Consider the following 14,033-nt stretch of genomic DNA (forward strand, 5'->3'; position numbering starts at 1 on the left):
TTTAAATAATGTATATTTTTAAAAGATGCCATGCAAGTGATCAAAGACAAAACAACATTAAATAAACAAATTTAATTGTAAATTTACTATTTACTAAATAAACTATTTAAATAATCAATTAGAATGAGCCTATAGATGTATAAATTCTATATATTTGGGGAAGAGACAATAATTTATCTGCTGATCAGCAGCTTAACAAGCATTATCAAATTAGCCAAAAATAGTTTATAAACAAATTAGAGTTAGAAGTTGCATATAGAGCACTAAGATTTCTTTCCCCAAATTCTATTTTATTTGATCCCAAACTCTGTGTTTTCCATTCTAATTATTTTTCTGGATTCTGTTTTAATGGTTTAATAAAATTATAATAATTACATCAACTGTCTAATCAACTGAATTCATAAAGCATTAACATTTAATAACTTATGAAAAGTTTTATGATATTGAACATGATATTTTTTTCCAAGAAACTTCTCTGGATTCTGTGTTTTATGATTTGATGAACATTTATTGTTAAAAATGGTCTTAAACAAATGCATCATATTTGAATTGAATTCATCTTTGCAGAGGTTTACTGTTGAAATTAAAATAAGGAAGCAAGATTGTGGGATATTACATCTTAAATAATATCCCACAATCTCTGCTTGTGATTTATTAATCAGAATTTTGCCAAATTCAAATGAAATTCAACATTTTACAGGAAATAAATAAATGACTTGATTCCATGGTTCTGTTCTGTTTTTCTAAGGAAACAAATCCCACAGACTTAAAACTACAGCTACAAAAACTGAATTACATTCAGTTATATATAATATTGTGTAGTCATGAGACAACATTAAAGAAATACATTACTTTTGCATGCCTAAAATTACTGAACTGAAAAAAATTCCTAGCTTCCCATGACTGGGAACACCGTTAATCCATTTTTTTCTCAATTTTTAAACAAGCCAATTCCTCCTTTTTCAGACACTAAATGAAAAATAAGTTCAGATATGCTTGTTCCTGGTCTGTTTTTCTACCAAGAGTCAGCAGGAATTTAGCAACATCATCCCTTCAGCATTTGATCAAGCAGGTGACGCTCGCCGATCTGAAGCAGACTGATCCAGACCAGCTGAACTAGAGTTAAACCTCTGAAGTGACCCCAAATAAACCCCCTACAATAACCCACAACGATCAAGAGTCATCGATTTCACGTTAACGGTAATACTAACAACATTTCCCACGAGACAGTTGATCACATGTTTCCTCACACACACACCAATAGTCAGAGTTCACACCATTAAAGGAAACAAAACCAAAACCACAACAACCACAACTTCCTCCTGCCAGAGAGAGCATGACAGAGACAGAGACAGAAGCAGCGAGGCCTGAATGCATGCGGGGCTCCGGGTCAGCGCAGGCCAAAGCGCATGAGAAAAGTGCTCCCCTCTTATTTTACAACTGCTGGCTCAAAGATCTCACATCTGCAGCGAGAACGCCAGCCGTGTACGTGGGTTTCACATCAGTTCTGCTCCAGCGTTGAGGAACAAGGGAATGCTTTCAGGTTTTCAAGTTTTTACTGTGGGATGCAGCCTCGAAACCAACCCATATGCCACGTCGCAGGGGTCAAAGTTCACGGTTTATAGACTTCCGGAGCTAAACTGCCATTTTTGTGCAAACCGACTCAAAGTACTTCTCTGTGCTTTAGAATAACTACTATATGACTTTTCTTTCAAAAATCACATTTGACCTATATATACACACCAGGGATTGATTTTGCAATATTCTAAACAGTTTTCGTATGCATTAATACTGTTGCATTTAATTCCAAAGGAAAGGCTTTACCAGTATAAGTGTATATATTTTTTGCAAACTTTTACGCTGCTGACGAATGAACGGAACGTTTTTAATAAGTTTTTAAGCATCTCGTCACGCCAGAGCTGTGTAGTGTAACATGTAGTAATACAATGTTGTTTCTACAAACAAAAATGAACAGCGTAACAACTTACTAGCCACAGAGCTAACTTCTCACAAAGTACTTGAGGACTGGAAATAAAATGCTTCCCCCGGACAGTTCGGATAATACAGCAGTTCGGATAATACTATTATCTGCGACGGATAATACTGTTTGTTAGTTTGCTTATTATACCCTTAAAAACAAAAAGATAAACACAAACGGTCCATATAATCTAAAATGTTGCAGAATGCTGGAGGAGAACGAACAGTTTGACAGAGACGTGACAGTATGCGGAAATTTGTGCGCGATAAATTCAACTCTTCACGTGATCTTGTATATCATGAGTACGTGCTATAAAACGTACTGTAAATAACCAACAAATATATCACTCCACCAGCGGCACTAACTTCAGCGCAAACACTGTACTGGGAACAACGCCGCTGTTTCAACACCGTTTACACCGCGTTTCTCCACAAAGCTGCTTGGGATGATATTACACTTTACTGCGTGTTGTACACAAACCAGGGATGGAAATTAACTTTTTTGTCCACCGACCGAGTGAAACAGTATACTATTTTTATTTTCCCGCCACGGTGGCCGGTAGGTGAAGCGAGGTTACCCCCCACAACACAAAATCACCCGCATTTGGCTGGTGCTAATTTCCATCACTGGTACAAACATTATTATGATTTTGTGATTTAAGCATATTCTCAAAAATATTAAAAAGAAATTCATTCTAAAATCAAACTGAACCATGTTGTTTCAGATTTCATAATGAATTTGACTTTCCCAGTTGTGTCTGATATCTACACAAGGACAAAATTGATTTAAATAAATACACATGCATCTTATATTTCATATTATTTCATAGTGAAATATATAAAATGACTACTATAAAATATACGTAACAGTAATAATAAAACAAACAATAATAAAAAATTATAAAAATACAAAAATGCAAATATTTAAAATTTGAAATAAATATTAAAAAGTTGAAATAAATAATAAAAAAAAATAATATTTTAAATAAAGTGATTAAAATCACAATAGTTTGATAAAACCATGAGGACCGTGCCCCTAAGATGCACACATCATGTGACTGTCATGGCTTTAATGCTAATAAGTCTATTACTTCAGTATCATCTTCTTCAGTTTCACCTGCTCACATAAAAACTAAATTAATTCTGGTTGCCCGTTCTACACGTCAGGACACTTCCTGTCGTCAGCAGACAGGCCCTGACCAGAATAATCTGTGGACCAGAATCTATGGCGATAGTCTGGTTTTACGAGACTAGCGAGACACAATCACAATAGATTATGACGCCCTCCGGGCAACAGCCCACCCGTTAAACAGGCTTTATTGCTGGTGTATTCATCCAAGTGTGTCTTTTATGACGGGTAACCACACTATAAATGTACCCCTCGCCCAACATCATTTAAGAGAACAGGAACGTCTGATGAAGACTTTACAGTAACAGCCCTTCAGGAACAAAGGATGGAATCAAAGAATCAAAGCAGCTGTGGTACAAAAAGTGTATGGTTGAGATGGGAATCTAGGTGAAGGCAGCCTCTAATCCTCTTAGAGGTCAGTCTTTTGTCTGAGCCGCCGCTCTTAAGAGCTTTCAGTGCTCCAGAGGACATTATACACACAGAGAAAGTCCTGGCCAGGGAACAAGAGACACAAGAGGCTTCCACATGCAGCGCATAAGATGAAACCGTGAAGCCTTACAAACTAAAGAAACTTTTTATAGGTCTAAACACAAAAACAAGAACAATTCAAAATTGATGTGCAGCTCAACTTTCAGCCTCCCCAGAAAACTGCAGAAAGAAAATTACACGTTTTATGACCACTGCAATATTTAACCTCATACGAGTAGTTAATTTATTTTTACTGATCGTAAAGCTGATTACATACAAAAATGCATGTAAAAACAAACAAACATGCACGCATACATGATTAAATGCATCTTGTTTTGCATTACAGTAATGTGCTTCCAGACATGAAAGAAAACCGCAGAGGTCCTTTAAACAAAAGTTTTGAGTTCAAATTACATTTCATGGATAAGATAAATGGATAAAAGTCAATGTATCTTTTTGCATTATAGTAAAGAGAACTGAAACAAAAATACAAGAGTCCTAAAAATAGGCATTGCTAAATTCCTGCAAGCAAGCAAGCAAAAAAAATAGTTTTATTTAGATTTTTGGAGTATAATTTGACAGAGACATGTCTTTGACAGTGTGAATTTTTGGAGAGCAATCAACAAGAACCATTCAAAACTAAGTGAATGTCATGAAAACATGGCTCAAACGAAGATGCATCTCTTTTTATTACAATAAAGATAATTTGGGGTTAAATGTGCTTTACAGACATGAAATGTTCCTAAAATAGGCTTCTTTTCACTTTTTCCTTTTGAAACTTGGGTGAAATTTGACCCATTTTGACTGGGTTAGAAGAATCCCTCAATAAACTTTATGGCAATCAATAAAAAGTTACAAATCAAAGGTCAGAGTTAATCAGAGATTACGAAGTATGAGAGTGTGACTCAGCAGAATGATGACCCTCTGATGTCCAGCAGGATGACTGGCATCGGGAGATTTGGGCGGGATCAGTTTCTCACACTTCCTCTTCTACAGACTCCAGCCTGAACAACAGCCGTTACTGCTCCTCGACATCACACCGCCAACAACACATGAACATCACAAACACCACCGGGATGCAGAACAGGAAGCAGACTGAACTGTATTTCCCCACACTTCCTGTCAAATTAATTCTCATGCTCTTTTCTGTTATTTGTGTTGATTGGTAAAGTGATGATGTTTTTAAATCATTTTATTTAGTTACCAATTCATGGAATTAATGGTTTTAAAAACTACAGGTTATTATCCACACACGTCTAATGCGACAAGAAAAGTCTTGCAATCTGAGTCTCAATGCTTTGTAAGTAAACACGCTCCCTGAGGACGAAGACAGCACTGTTTCCCTTGTTAGCCAACAACACATTACTCTCTATAGAAACAACACCCTCCATAGAAATCTACACTAGTTTTCCATGCATAGAAATCATAATGTTCTTTAGTTTTTTAGAAAACCAACAATAAAATGAACAATAAAAAGAAAAATATAAATACAATTAAGATTAATAAATGACTTATAAAATACATTATATTAATAAAATAATGCACTGAAATATGCACATTTTTTATAATTTATATATTTAATATTTTAATTGACTTACAATTATAAATTAGTGTTTTGTGATTATTTTTTAAATTATTATTTTAAAATCAATCAGCTCTCTTGAAAAATAAGTCATGATTTATATAAATTTATTGGTACTACTACAAATTAATAACTATATATAAAATATACATAATTTTAGTAATTAAAAATTTCAGCTCACTTAATAGAGATAAAATAAACATCATTTAAATAGTAATATAATAAATCTACTATAAATGAATAATTTCTAAACATAAATAATTTTAATAATAAAGATCCCTTAAAAATAATAATAATATATAAATAATAAATGCATCATATGCCCATAAAGGGGTCACCTAAAATAGTAATATTTATAACAATAATACAAAGGAAATAGCAATGTTTTTCTGAATCGTTTCTGACTCATCATGAAAACCAGTGAAAATGGTTTCTGGGAGCAGAGCTGTTCTTTGTTATTGTTAAAATTACAGTTAATATCACAAAATTAAGCAGAACTGCATTTGATGTACCAGGAAATAGTTATTTTGAGATCCTTGCCGTTTACACTCAATATTATAGATCATGTCAGTGATTAAATATGAAGACACTCAACAATTAGACAGCGCTTCCGGTAATGATCTAAAATAAATAAAAAAAGAAAAGTACCCTTGCATTATAGTAAAGTGTTCGGAGGCATTCACTGCTAGAGTTTGTGCGGCTGGGCGGGACTAAAGCAGGTCATGTGATGTGACCTCATAATGCCTCTTAGCGTGACTACCTTTATCTCAGTCCACTCCCACTCACTGTTTTCACTGGGACACACCTGAACCTCGTCCAAACACCCACGAGAACAATCCAAAATTGGATTAGTGCACAGTAACCGCAGCTTCAGCTCATGCTTCAGTTTTCCCAGAACGCCGTGACTCACGGTCAGCTTTTCATTCAGTGGTCAAAGCTGCACTCTGGGTCAAGGTTTGACCATCATCGTAAGAGACTCAGTGCCAAACTATCAATACCTGCATCTGCTATAGATCGACTCACTTGCAAACTAACTCTAGCATGTAGCAGTAATACCGTAATAGTGCATGGAAAAACACCTTAGGAAAACAAAACACTAGTGCACTTCTTTTTTTACATGCATGCATACAAGCATTCTTCTAACTAATAATGAGCATGAACATGCACTCAGGCTTAATTAAACAGGAACTCACACATATATGCTCAATCACACTTCTGCACCACACTCGTTAGCTGAGAAACAACATGGTGTGAAATGCTTATAGGGACAAAAATACGTTAACTGGCTGTTTGGTGATGCTCTTGAGAGTAAACCATAACAGAGAAACGGTCACACTACATGCATATGAAATATCAGTGAAAGAGCGAGTGTCAAACTGCACATTTTCAATTTCTGCATGTCACACATTTAGTTTCGGCTTCTGGCATAAATAACGGACTCCTAAATGCTGCTGTAGTTTTGCTGTCAGCTTTACTGAAGCAACATTTGCATATGTAGTTATAACAAAAAAAGCATTTCTTTCTACACCGTTGCACAGAAAAACCTCAGTGACCAAACATCGATTAAATCTACAAAACTTCTTCAGTAGAAACTTTGAGATATTAGATATTAGACATCTGGCTTCATCAACATGACCTCAATGGGTTTTAGTGACATGCCTGAAACACAACCTCAAGATTTCCACATTTTATTCTAAAAGATAAAATGCATCAGTGCAACTTGTGATTTTTTAAGTTTGTCTTGAAAAAGGCGACTGATATAGGTTATATTAAAAACATTAAACCACACTGAACAGGTGAACTCATCTACTCAATAGCTGATTTTACGGTTTAATTGTGCTCTTGCAAACTATTCAAACTTTCAGAGGAAGTGTTTTAAGGACTGACATTTAGGTTTTGCTTTTTACTTCCGAGTTTGATGATTTTTTTTAGGCTTAAAATTGTGTACATTCATCTTTATCATGAACTAAACATGTAAGAATCAAACTTTTGTCAGTCGCAGAGCTTATTTTCTGCAGAAATCCAAAAGCAAGTTAAATTTTCTATTGGTTTTTTGTTGAAGAAACCAAAGTCATGCAAACTTCAGGACTGGCCAACAAAAATACATCACTCAAATAGTTAATTATAAATTAAGATTGACGCATTTCTGTTTTGACTGTAATTGCAATAGTCATTTCTCCACTCAAACTCTATCCTTAATTCATTTTTCAACAAGCCTGTGGCAATGCATACTGGGAATCCTTTCAGAAGCGGTGGGCGGCTGCTTATCGGGACACAAGCTGCAATCACCGAGTCCTGATAGAAACCGCACTGTCACCAAACGCAGTCAAGGAGTCCAATCAAACGCATCTAAACACACAGACTCACTAAGTCACGGAGCTACTGCGATACCGCAAGACACCGTCTGCCACACCAAACACAGCCAAGCACCACAAATAATCACACAGAAAAGTCTCTTCTTTGGACGCTGCAGACCCCAGGCACATTTAGCTGCCGAATGCATTTAGTATTAAACAGATTTCTTATCTACAAAACTTCACATGAAATGCATGAAAAAATGACTTTCCTTCCATCAAGCTTCAAAGTGAAATCACAAGGACCAGGTCACATGGCATTAAAGAACAAAATTACTTTCTTGAAATCTTGACCCCATAATGCACTAAAATGTGCACACTATAAAAATACATAAAAAAAACCCAACATTATTTTTGATTTTAACTATTCTTTCATGCAATATTAAAACTAATCAACAAAAAGTTTACTAACTACAAATGGAATATTTTACCCAATATTTTGTTGTGCGTTTAGTTTTTACATATTCGACTCACTAATTGTTAATTTAACGACAAGAAAATGCAAAAACTAAATCAACGTGTTGAGATTGAAAAAAAATATTTGGTGTAGCATTTACTATGAAACTATTTCCCTCATAAATTGCTATTAAATTTCTATTACTATTAACACACTGAATGAAACTTGATGTGATGATGTGACTGAAACAGTCTAGTACTCCTTATTTACCACTTTTTGCAGTGCATTTGTAAGATACTTTTTTTTTACGTGTTGCGACCTTTGTAGAGCGCTCCAAATGTCTCATTTATTAGGTTACCTTTCTGTGGAGCACTTTTGAGGTTACCTTTAAGTTAACATGTTGCCTAAAAAGATAGAGCGAGAGATATCTTTATACAGAGCCAAACTCACTACCAAACACCCTCAAGCAGGTTTTTATTTGGCCTGCATTACTGTTCCTCTGGAGCACCCCTAACGGAGTCTGTACATTAAAGTGAATTTATTACACGTTAGGGGTCTAAATACTATACCCTTAAGTCTTCAACTGTAGAGAAAATCACTAAAACACACAGCCTTGAGTGGTTTATTATTTAAATGGCAACTTCAATGCAATAAAAGACCTTTTATATTTGCATTTACATTTATTTAAATTATAGTCCCAATAGACATTTATTGTGCTGAGTATTATAGTCTGTTACTGTTGCTAAGCAACATGACAATTTGGTGGCAGATTAGAATGCAGTTTATTAATATTCAGTGCCATTTATGATACCATTGATATTATAATAGTTCTTTTTAGTTTTAAAAATGTTGTATTGACTATTTTTATTTTAGTTTTTGTTAAAGGCTTTATTCATTTGTGCATGCTTGTTTTTATGCATGTAGTCAGTTATTCCAGTGCATCATGTTATTTGTAGTTGTTGTAGTTTATTTTAGTAAACATTTATGTGGGTTTCTTTTTAGTTAATTAAATAACCCTGTCCGAATTTAGAGTCAAAACATCTGTTTATAATCTTCAGCTATGCTCATCATAAACATCTGGAAGTGTTTGATGGCAATACACAAACAGAAAAGACTACTGGAAATTGTTGGAAACTATACACAATTCAAGATTAATTGAAGAAAAAGAAAAATCGCTGTGATATAAAAAGTGCCATGGTATTACTACCAGAAATGTCCAGTCACAGATGTATTAATATGAAGTTATCATCTAGAAAACTTTTGCAGCACAATACACTTGGACTATGTATGTTTACTGTCCTGTAGGGCACAAAGTTGAGTTTTTGGTTTCCAGAGGTCTACTACTGGATTTATACGTGCTTATCTACACAACAAGAACAAAGCTGGTTAAATCACTGCGTCTTATTTCAATTCATCTCTGCCCAGCTTTATAACTCCCAAACAGGCTGTTCAATAGAGAACGAAACACTTCAGTGACCTTTCAGACATTTTGGGTGGAGCAGAGAGGCAAGTCTTAGCCAGTTACAGGGCGTTTGGCATTTGTTGGGGAGTAATTTCATGTCTGTCACGAATAAGGGGATAATTCCACACACCTTGTTTCGGTTGAGTGGAAACTGGCAACGGTGCGTGGAGACCGTAATGAAACTCAGTTTGGGGTTTAAACAAGGATGCGTTGGTTTAGTATTCACTAGTGAACTTTGGTCTGTGTGTAATATTCATCCTTACAAACACACAGGAATAGAAATTCCTGTGCTGAAACATCATTTTACGACCAATGCCGAGTCGAGATCGGAGGGACGTTCACTAGACTTTAGACCTAGAAACATGCAGACTTGTGAAGATCTTGCATAAACTCTTTGCTCGTATAGGAAAGTGTGCAACAAACAGAACTGCAATGGCCTCATTTTACACATTACAAGTAAGTTTCCACCGTTATTAACATTTATTTTAGCTTTTAAAAAATTTTTTATGTACATTTATAACATTATACTAGTGTAATATCACTTGGGATTCAATTACAGAAAACAAGTTAAGTCTTTTTTAAAGATAAATAAAGAAAATGTATATAGTTAATTTCTGTTCACCACTTTAGATTTACCAACTATGACAACTTTGGGTTCTGAGAACCACTGGAATACAGATAATCAGAGTGTGAAACCTGTTTGATAACAGGAATTATTTCTGCAATTCTGTTTAGAGCCACTAGTAGTACAGAAATTACATTCACTGGTCTAGAATTATGAACAGCTTGTGCCATCGCATTAAAAACTACTGTCAGGTTTACTGCAGCTGGCCGTGTTGCATATGCATTTTTTGGAGTTCCACTTTTGTACACGACATTTATGGGAAGAGAGTATTGAAACAAATCACGCAACAAGATTACTAAGGTTTGCAGTAGTCAATTCACTGGTATTTGTGCCATTATTTAACACAAACAAAAAAAAAAAACTTCCATTAATCCATTCTGCACTTGACATGGTTGAGATCGTTATATTGGTCCTGGACCTTACTATAATTATGCCACTTATGATACTCAAACCTTAATCCAAACAATATATTTTGAAATGTATGATTTTAAAACTTTAGAGAGCAGAAATGGAAAGGAAAAGTCACAATGTGATGCAAACTGCACTGTTGGATTGAGTCATCCATGCACATTCTGTCAATAGTAGTATGTTAACTATGCATACTGTGCATCATATACATACTACATACTTGCAGGAAGCAAAATGGTAGAATGCAATACCAAACATAACTAATTAGATCAACCCAACCACAAACCTGATCTCGAAAACCCCACATTCCAAAAATGTGATAGCTCTGATTGGCTAAAAAAGTGTGGGCCACTCTCCTGATCTTTTTGTGCTAGTAAAGTCAAAGACACAGATGTGTCAACTATTCACTGATATCTGTCATGTCATGTCATGTCTGGAAGGCCACTCTGCTTTCTAGATATTTGGCTTTGCAAGTGTTACAAAGCAAGTATAAAAAGAGCCAATAGTTGAGCAACTATCCTCCTCCACTTGACTTTCTCAAATAAATGCCCCATTTAAGGGTCCGTCACACCTCTGGGGTCTGAAGGCCGGAGACTGGGTCTAATATATATATATATATATGTGTGTGTGTGTGTGTGTGTGTGTTTTATGTGTGTGTGTAGGGGCTCTGGCGGGTTAATAATTATTTTTCCTATCAAACTTTGACCTTCCTTTCTCAAACTCTCTCCAATAGCTGTCTGTCACACCAAAAATGCAAATCAGTCAAGCCTTTCTTTGCCCCAAAAGACACACACCCAAAAACGTCATTCAACCCTTTGAGCATTCCTCAATATTCCTTGCCATAATTCATGTGCATAAAACACTAGAACACTCACTCACTATCAATCAGGTTTTCCACATAAGCACCACAGAGTGGATTCACAAGGAGAACGTGCCTCATACATTCATTTTAATTCTATTTAGCTTATCTTTCCTCTCCAGAACAGCAGATAAACTCCAAAAAAACAGCATTTCTGCAGCTATTTTAAACTCCCGTGCCGTGATATCTAGCAACTGCCATTTTAAATCCGGATGTCTGGCTGTAACTAGGAATCTAAATGTCGCTTTGAGAACGAACAGAGGAGAAAGGGAAAAGGAAAAAGGCAGAAGCAGCGAATGAGACTCGCTCTAGTAAAACAGGTTCAGCCGTTACAATGCATCACATTCACTCACTCACGCACACGCGCCTGAAACATTGTAACACTGAAACATTCGAAACCCGCGAAACATTGTAACATTCGAAGCGCGCTGCCGTTCTAAGCGCGTATAAAAACAGACTAGCGAAAACAAGGCGACTAAAGCGTGTTAAAAGCGCAAATATTTCATTGCACAGGCCCCCGGGCTTTCAGAAGCTCTTACCTTCCTCTGCTGTTTCTCCCAGGCCGGGTCCAGCAGTAGGTCCCGGTCCCAATCGTTCTCTTGCTCCATGTATGTCTGCTGTTCGCCCGCTGAATATAAAGATTGATTATTAGCGGCGTGGTAATCTACCATGTCAGACACCTGAGAACACTGTAAAGACTCTTCCTAAACGGAAACCAAAAGAAACCCGGCTGCAGTAACTGCTCTCGAGGCCTTTGTCGCTCGGTATGAAGTGTCGGCTGCCGCTGACAGTCTCCTCGCCGAGAGTGCGTTCCTCCACCCGTCTGACAAAAATGGAGTAGGAGAGACGCGCCGCTCCCACTGAGGAGGAGGGGAGGAGGTAGTAGGCCCGGAAAACTCATTAATATTTAATATATTCGATTTACTTATTCGGCAGAGATCCGATTTTAGCTCTACCCACGAGCGGGGTGGGTTTCTGCCATTGGCTAATCTCGTCAGGTGGTAGTAGTTTTATATTGAAAATGTGAATTTGTGGCTGTTACATTGAAATATTCACAGTGGGGTTCAGAGGTTTGAAAATATGATAATTAATATATATTACAAATCTGAAGAGATTTAAGAAACGTTGAACTGCACTGTATGTGTAACTTATAAATACATTGCATTTAATATGTGTGTGTGTGTGTGTGTGTGTGTGTGTGTGTGTGTGTGTGTGTGTGTGTGTGTGTGTTAAAAATTGATAGCCTGAATCCACTGTAAGTCGCTTTGGATAAAAGCGTCTGCTTAATGCATACATTTAAATTTAAATTAAATTAAATTAAATTTTAATTTACTTTTAAAATAATAAATGTTCACAAGCTATATATAAATTTGTACATTATATATGAATGTATGTTTGTATTATTAAAATATTGCTTACATTATATTACTAACAAATTTCACTAGATTTTTCTATTTATTTAGTTACATATTTTACATATGCCTATAATTATTAATGAAATATATTACATTAACAATTGAATTTGAATTGAACAATTTAATTATAAATTACAAAGTCTGTCTTTCTGTCTATTCCACTTGTTTCTTCACTAGTGATTTCAAATTACTAATATAAAACTATTATTATTCTTGGTTACTATTAATTTATTTAGTTACATATTTTACCTTTATACCAAATATGTTAGATTATTATTTAATTAAACATATTTTATATATTACCATGATGGTTTCTACTGAGCTATCTCTTTTTATTATTAAAATATATATATTCATACCAAATTGTATTAGCTTTTTACTGTTGAATATATTACAAAATGCATTTTTCTTTTTTTTTTTTTTCGTGTATAAAATATAATTAAATTTATTACTATATGAAAATGTAATTAAAAGCAAAGTGAATAGAAAATGTGTTTTTGTCTTGTAGAGTGTATCAGTGTAACCTGTATCTTCTAAGTTTACACACTCACACAAACAGAAAGAGTTGATGTATTATTCATACACTTTCCACGAAACACTCACCAGCCGGTTGCGTTGTTTTTCTAGCCTTCGTCTGAATTCAACTCTATACAGTTTTAATAGCACACATTATTTGGTGAAAACAGCATGAATGTTTATGATTTGAATTTATTGTGGTCAAACTAGTCTGGTTCTCTGCCAGCTATAAGCTGCTTAATCCTAGCATTAATATTTCATGGCGTCTGTCAAAGGGGACGTGAAGTGGGTCAACATCAGACAGATGAGCGCATCAGCCATACGCTGCTGTTTACATTGTTCATGACACCCAGATCCAGAGCATTAAAGAGCATCCCCTCAAACACAAGGATTGATACTGAACTTTATCTTTTATATCATCTCCTTTATTATCCGTAAGATTCAAATACAAATCATTCCCTTATTTGAATAATTTAATGTTTTGCAATTCAAAGCAGCAGCCTCATGTTTAAAATCATAGCTGGGATATTTTACAGACACAAAGCTTATATAAGAATCCTGAACTGATCCGGTCTATATACATAATTTATTATCTGGCATATTTCCCGCTCATGCATGCTCTCAGAAGTTCCCACTGTAATAAATATTAACAGCACATGGCTCCAAAGACAAGAGGAACAACACATTTAAAAATTAGATGTATTCATACGACCTAAATGAGGAACATTGGTTTAGTTAAACAAAAATAAATATATATTATTTATTATTTCTATGATTATTTATTCATTGTTTTATAATAGTATTGTTATAAAATAATCATAATAAATGTATAAAAAATTGT

The 14,033-nt window shown here is 35.1% G+C and overlaps 1 protein-coding gene across 2 annotated transcripts in view; it reads right to left on the reverse strand.

The window, feature by feature from the left end:
• Nucleotides 1-12,138, reverse strand: part of LOC127972946 (alpha-actinin-4) — a 37,888-nt gene extending 25,750 nt beyond the window's left edge. For both annotated transcript variants that reach the window (XM_052576965.1, XM_052576967.1), the window contains exon 1: nt 11,801-12,138. In XM_052576965.1, the coding sequence (XP_052432925.1) occupies nt 11,801-11,932 (132 nt within the window). In that variant the 5' untranslated portion in view covers nt 11,933-12,138. The remainder of the gene's footprint in view (nt 1-11,800) is intronic.
• Between the last annotated feature and the right edge of the window lie 1,895 nt (nt 12,139-14,033).

This window comes from Carassius gibelio, chromosome B15, assembly GCF_023724105.1.
Source record: "Carassius gibelio isolate Cgi1373 ecotype wild population from Czech Republic chromosome B15, carGib1.2-hapl.c, whole genome shotgun sequence".
Lineage (NCBI taxonomy): Eukaryota > Metazoa > Chordata > Actinopteri > Cypriniformes > Cyprinidae > Carassius > Carassius gibelio.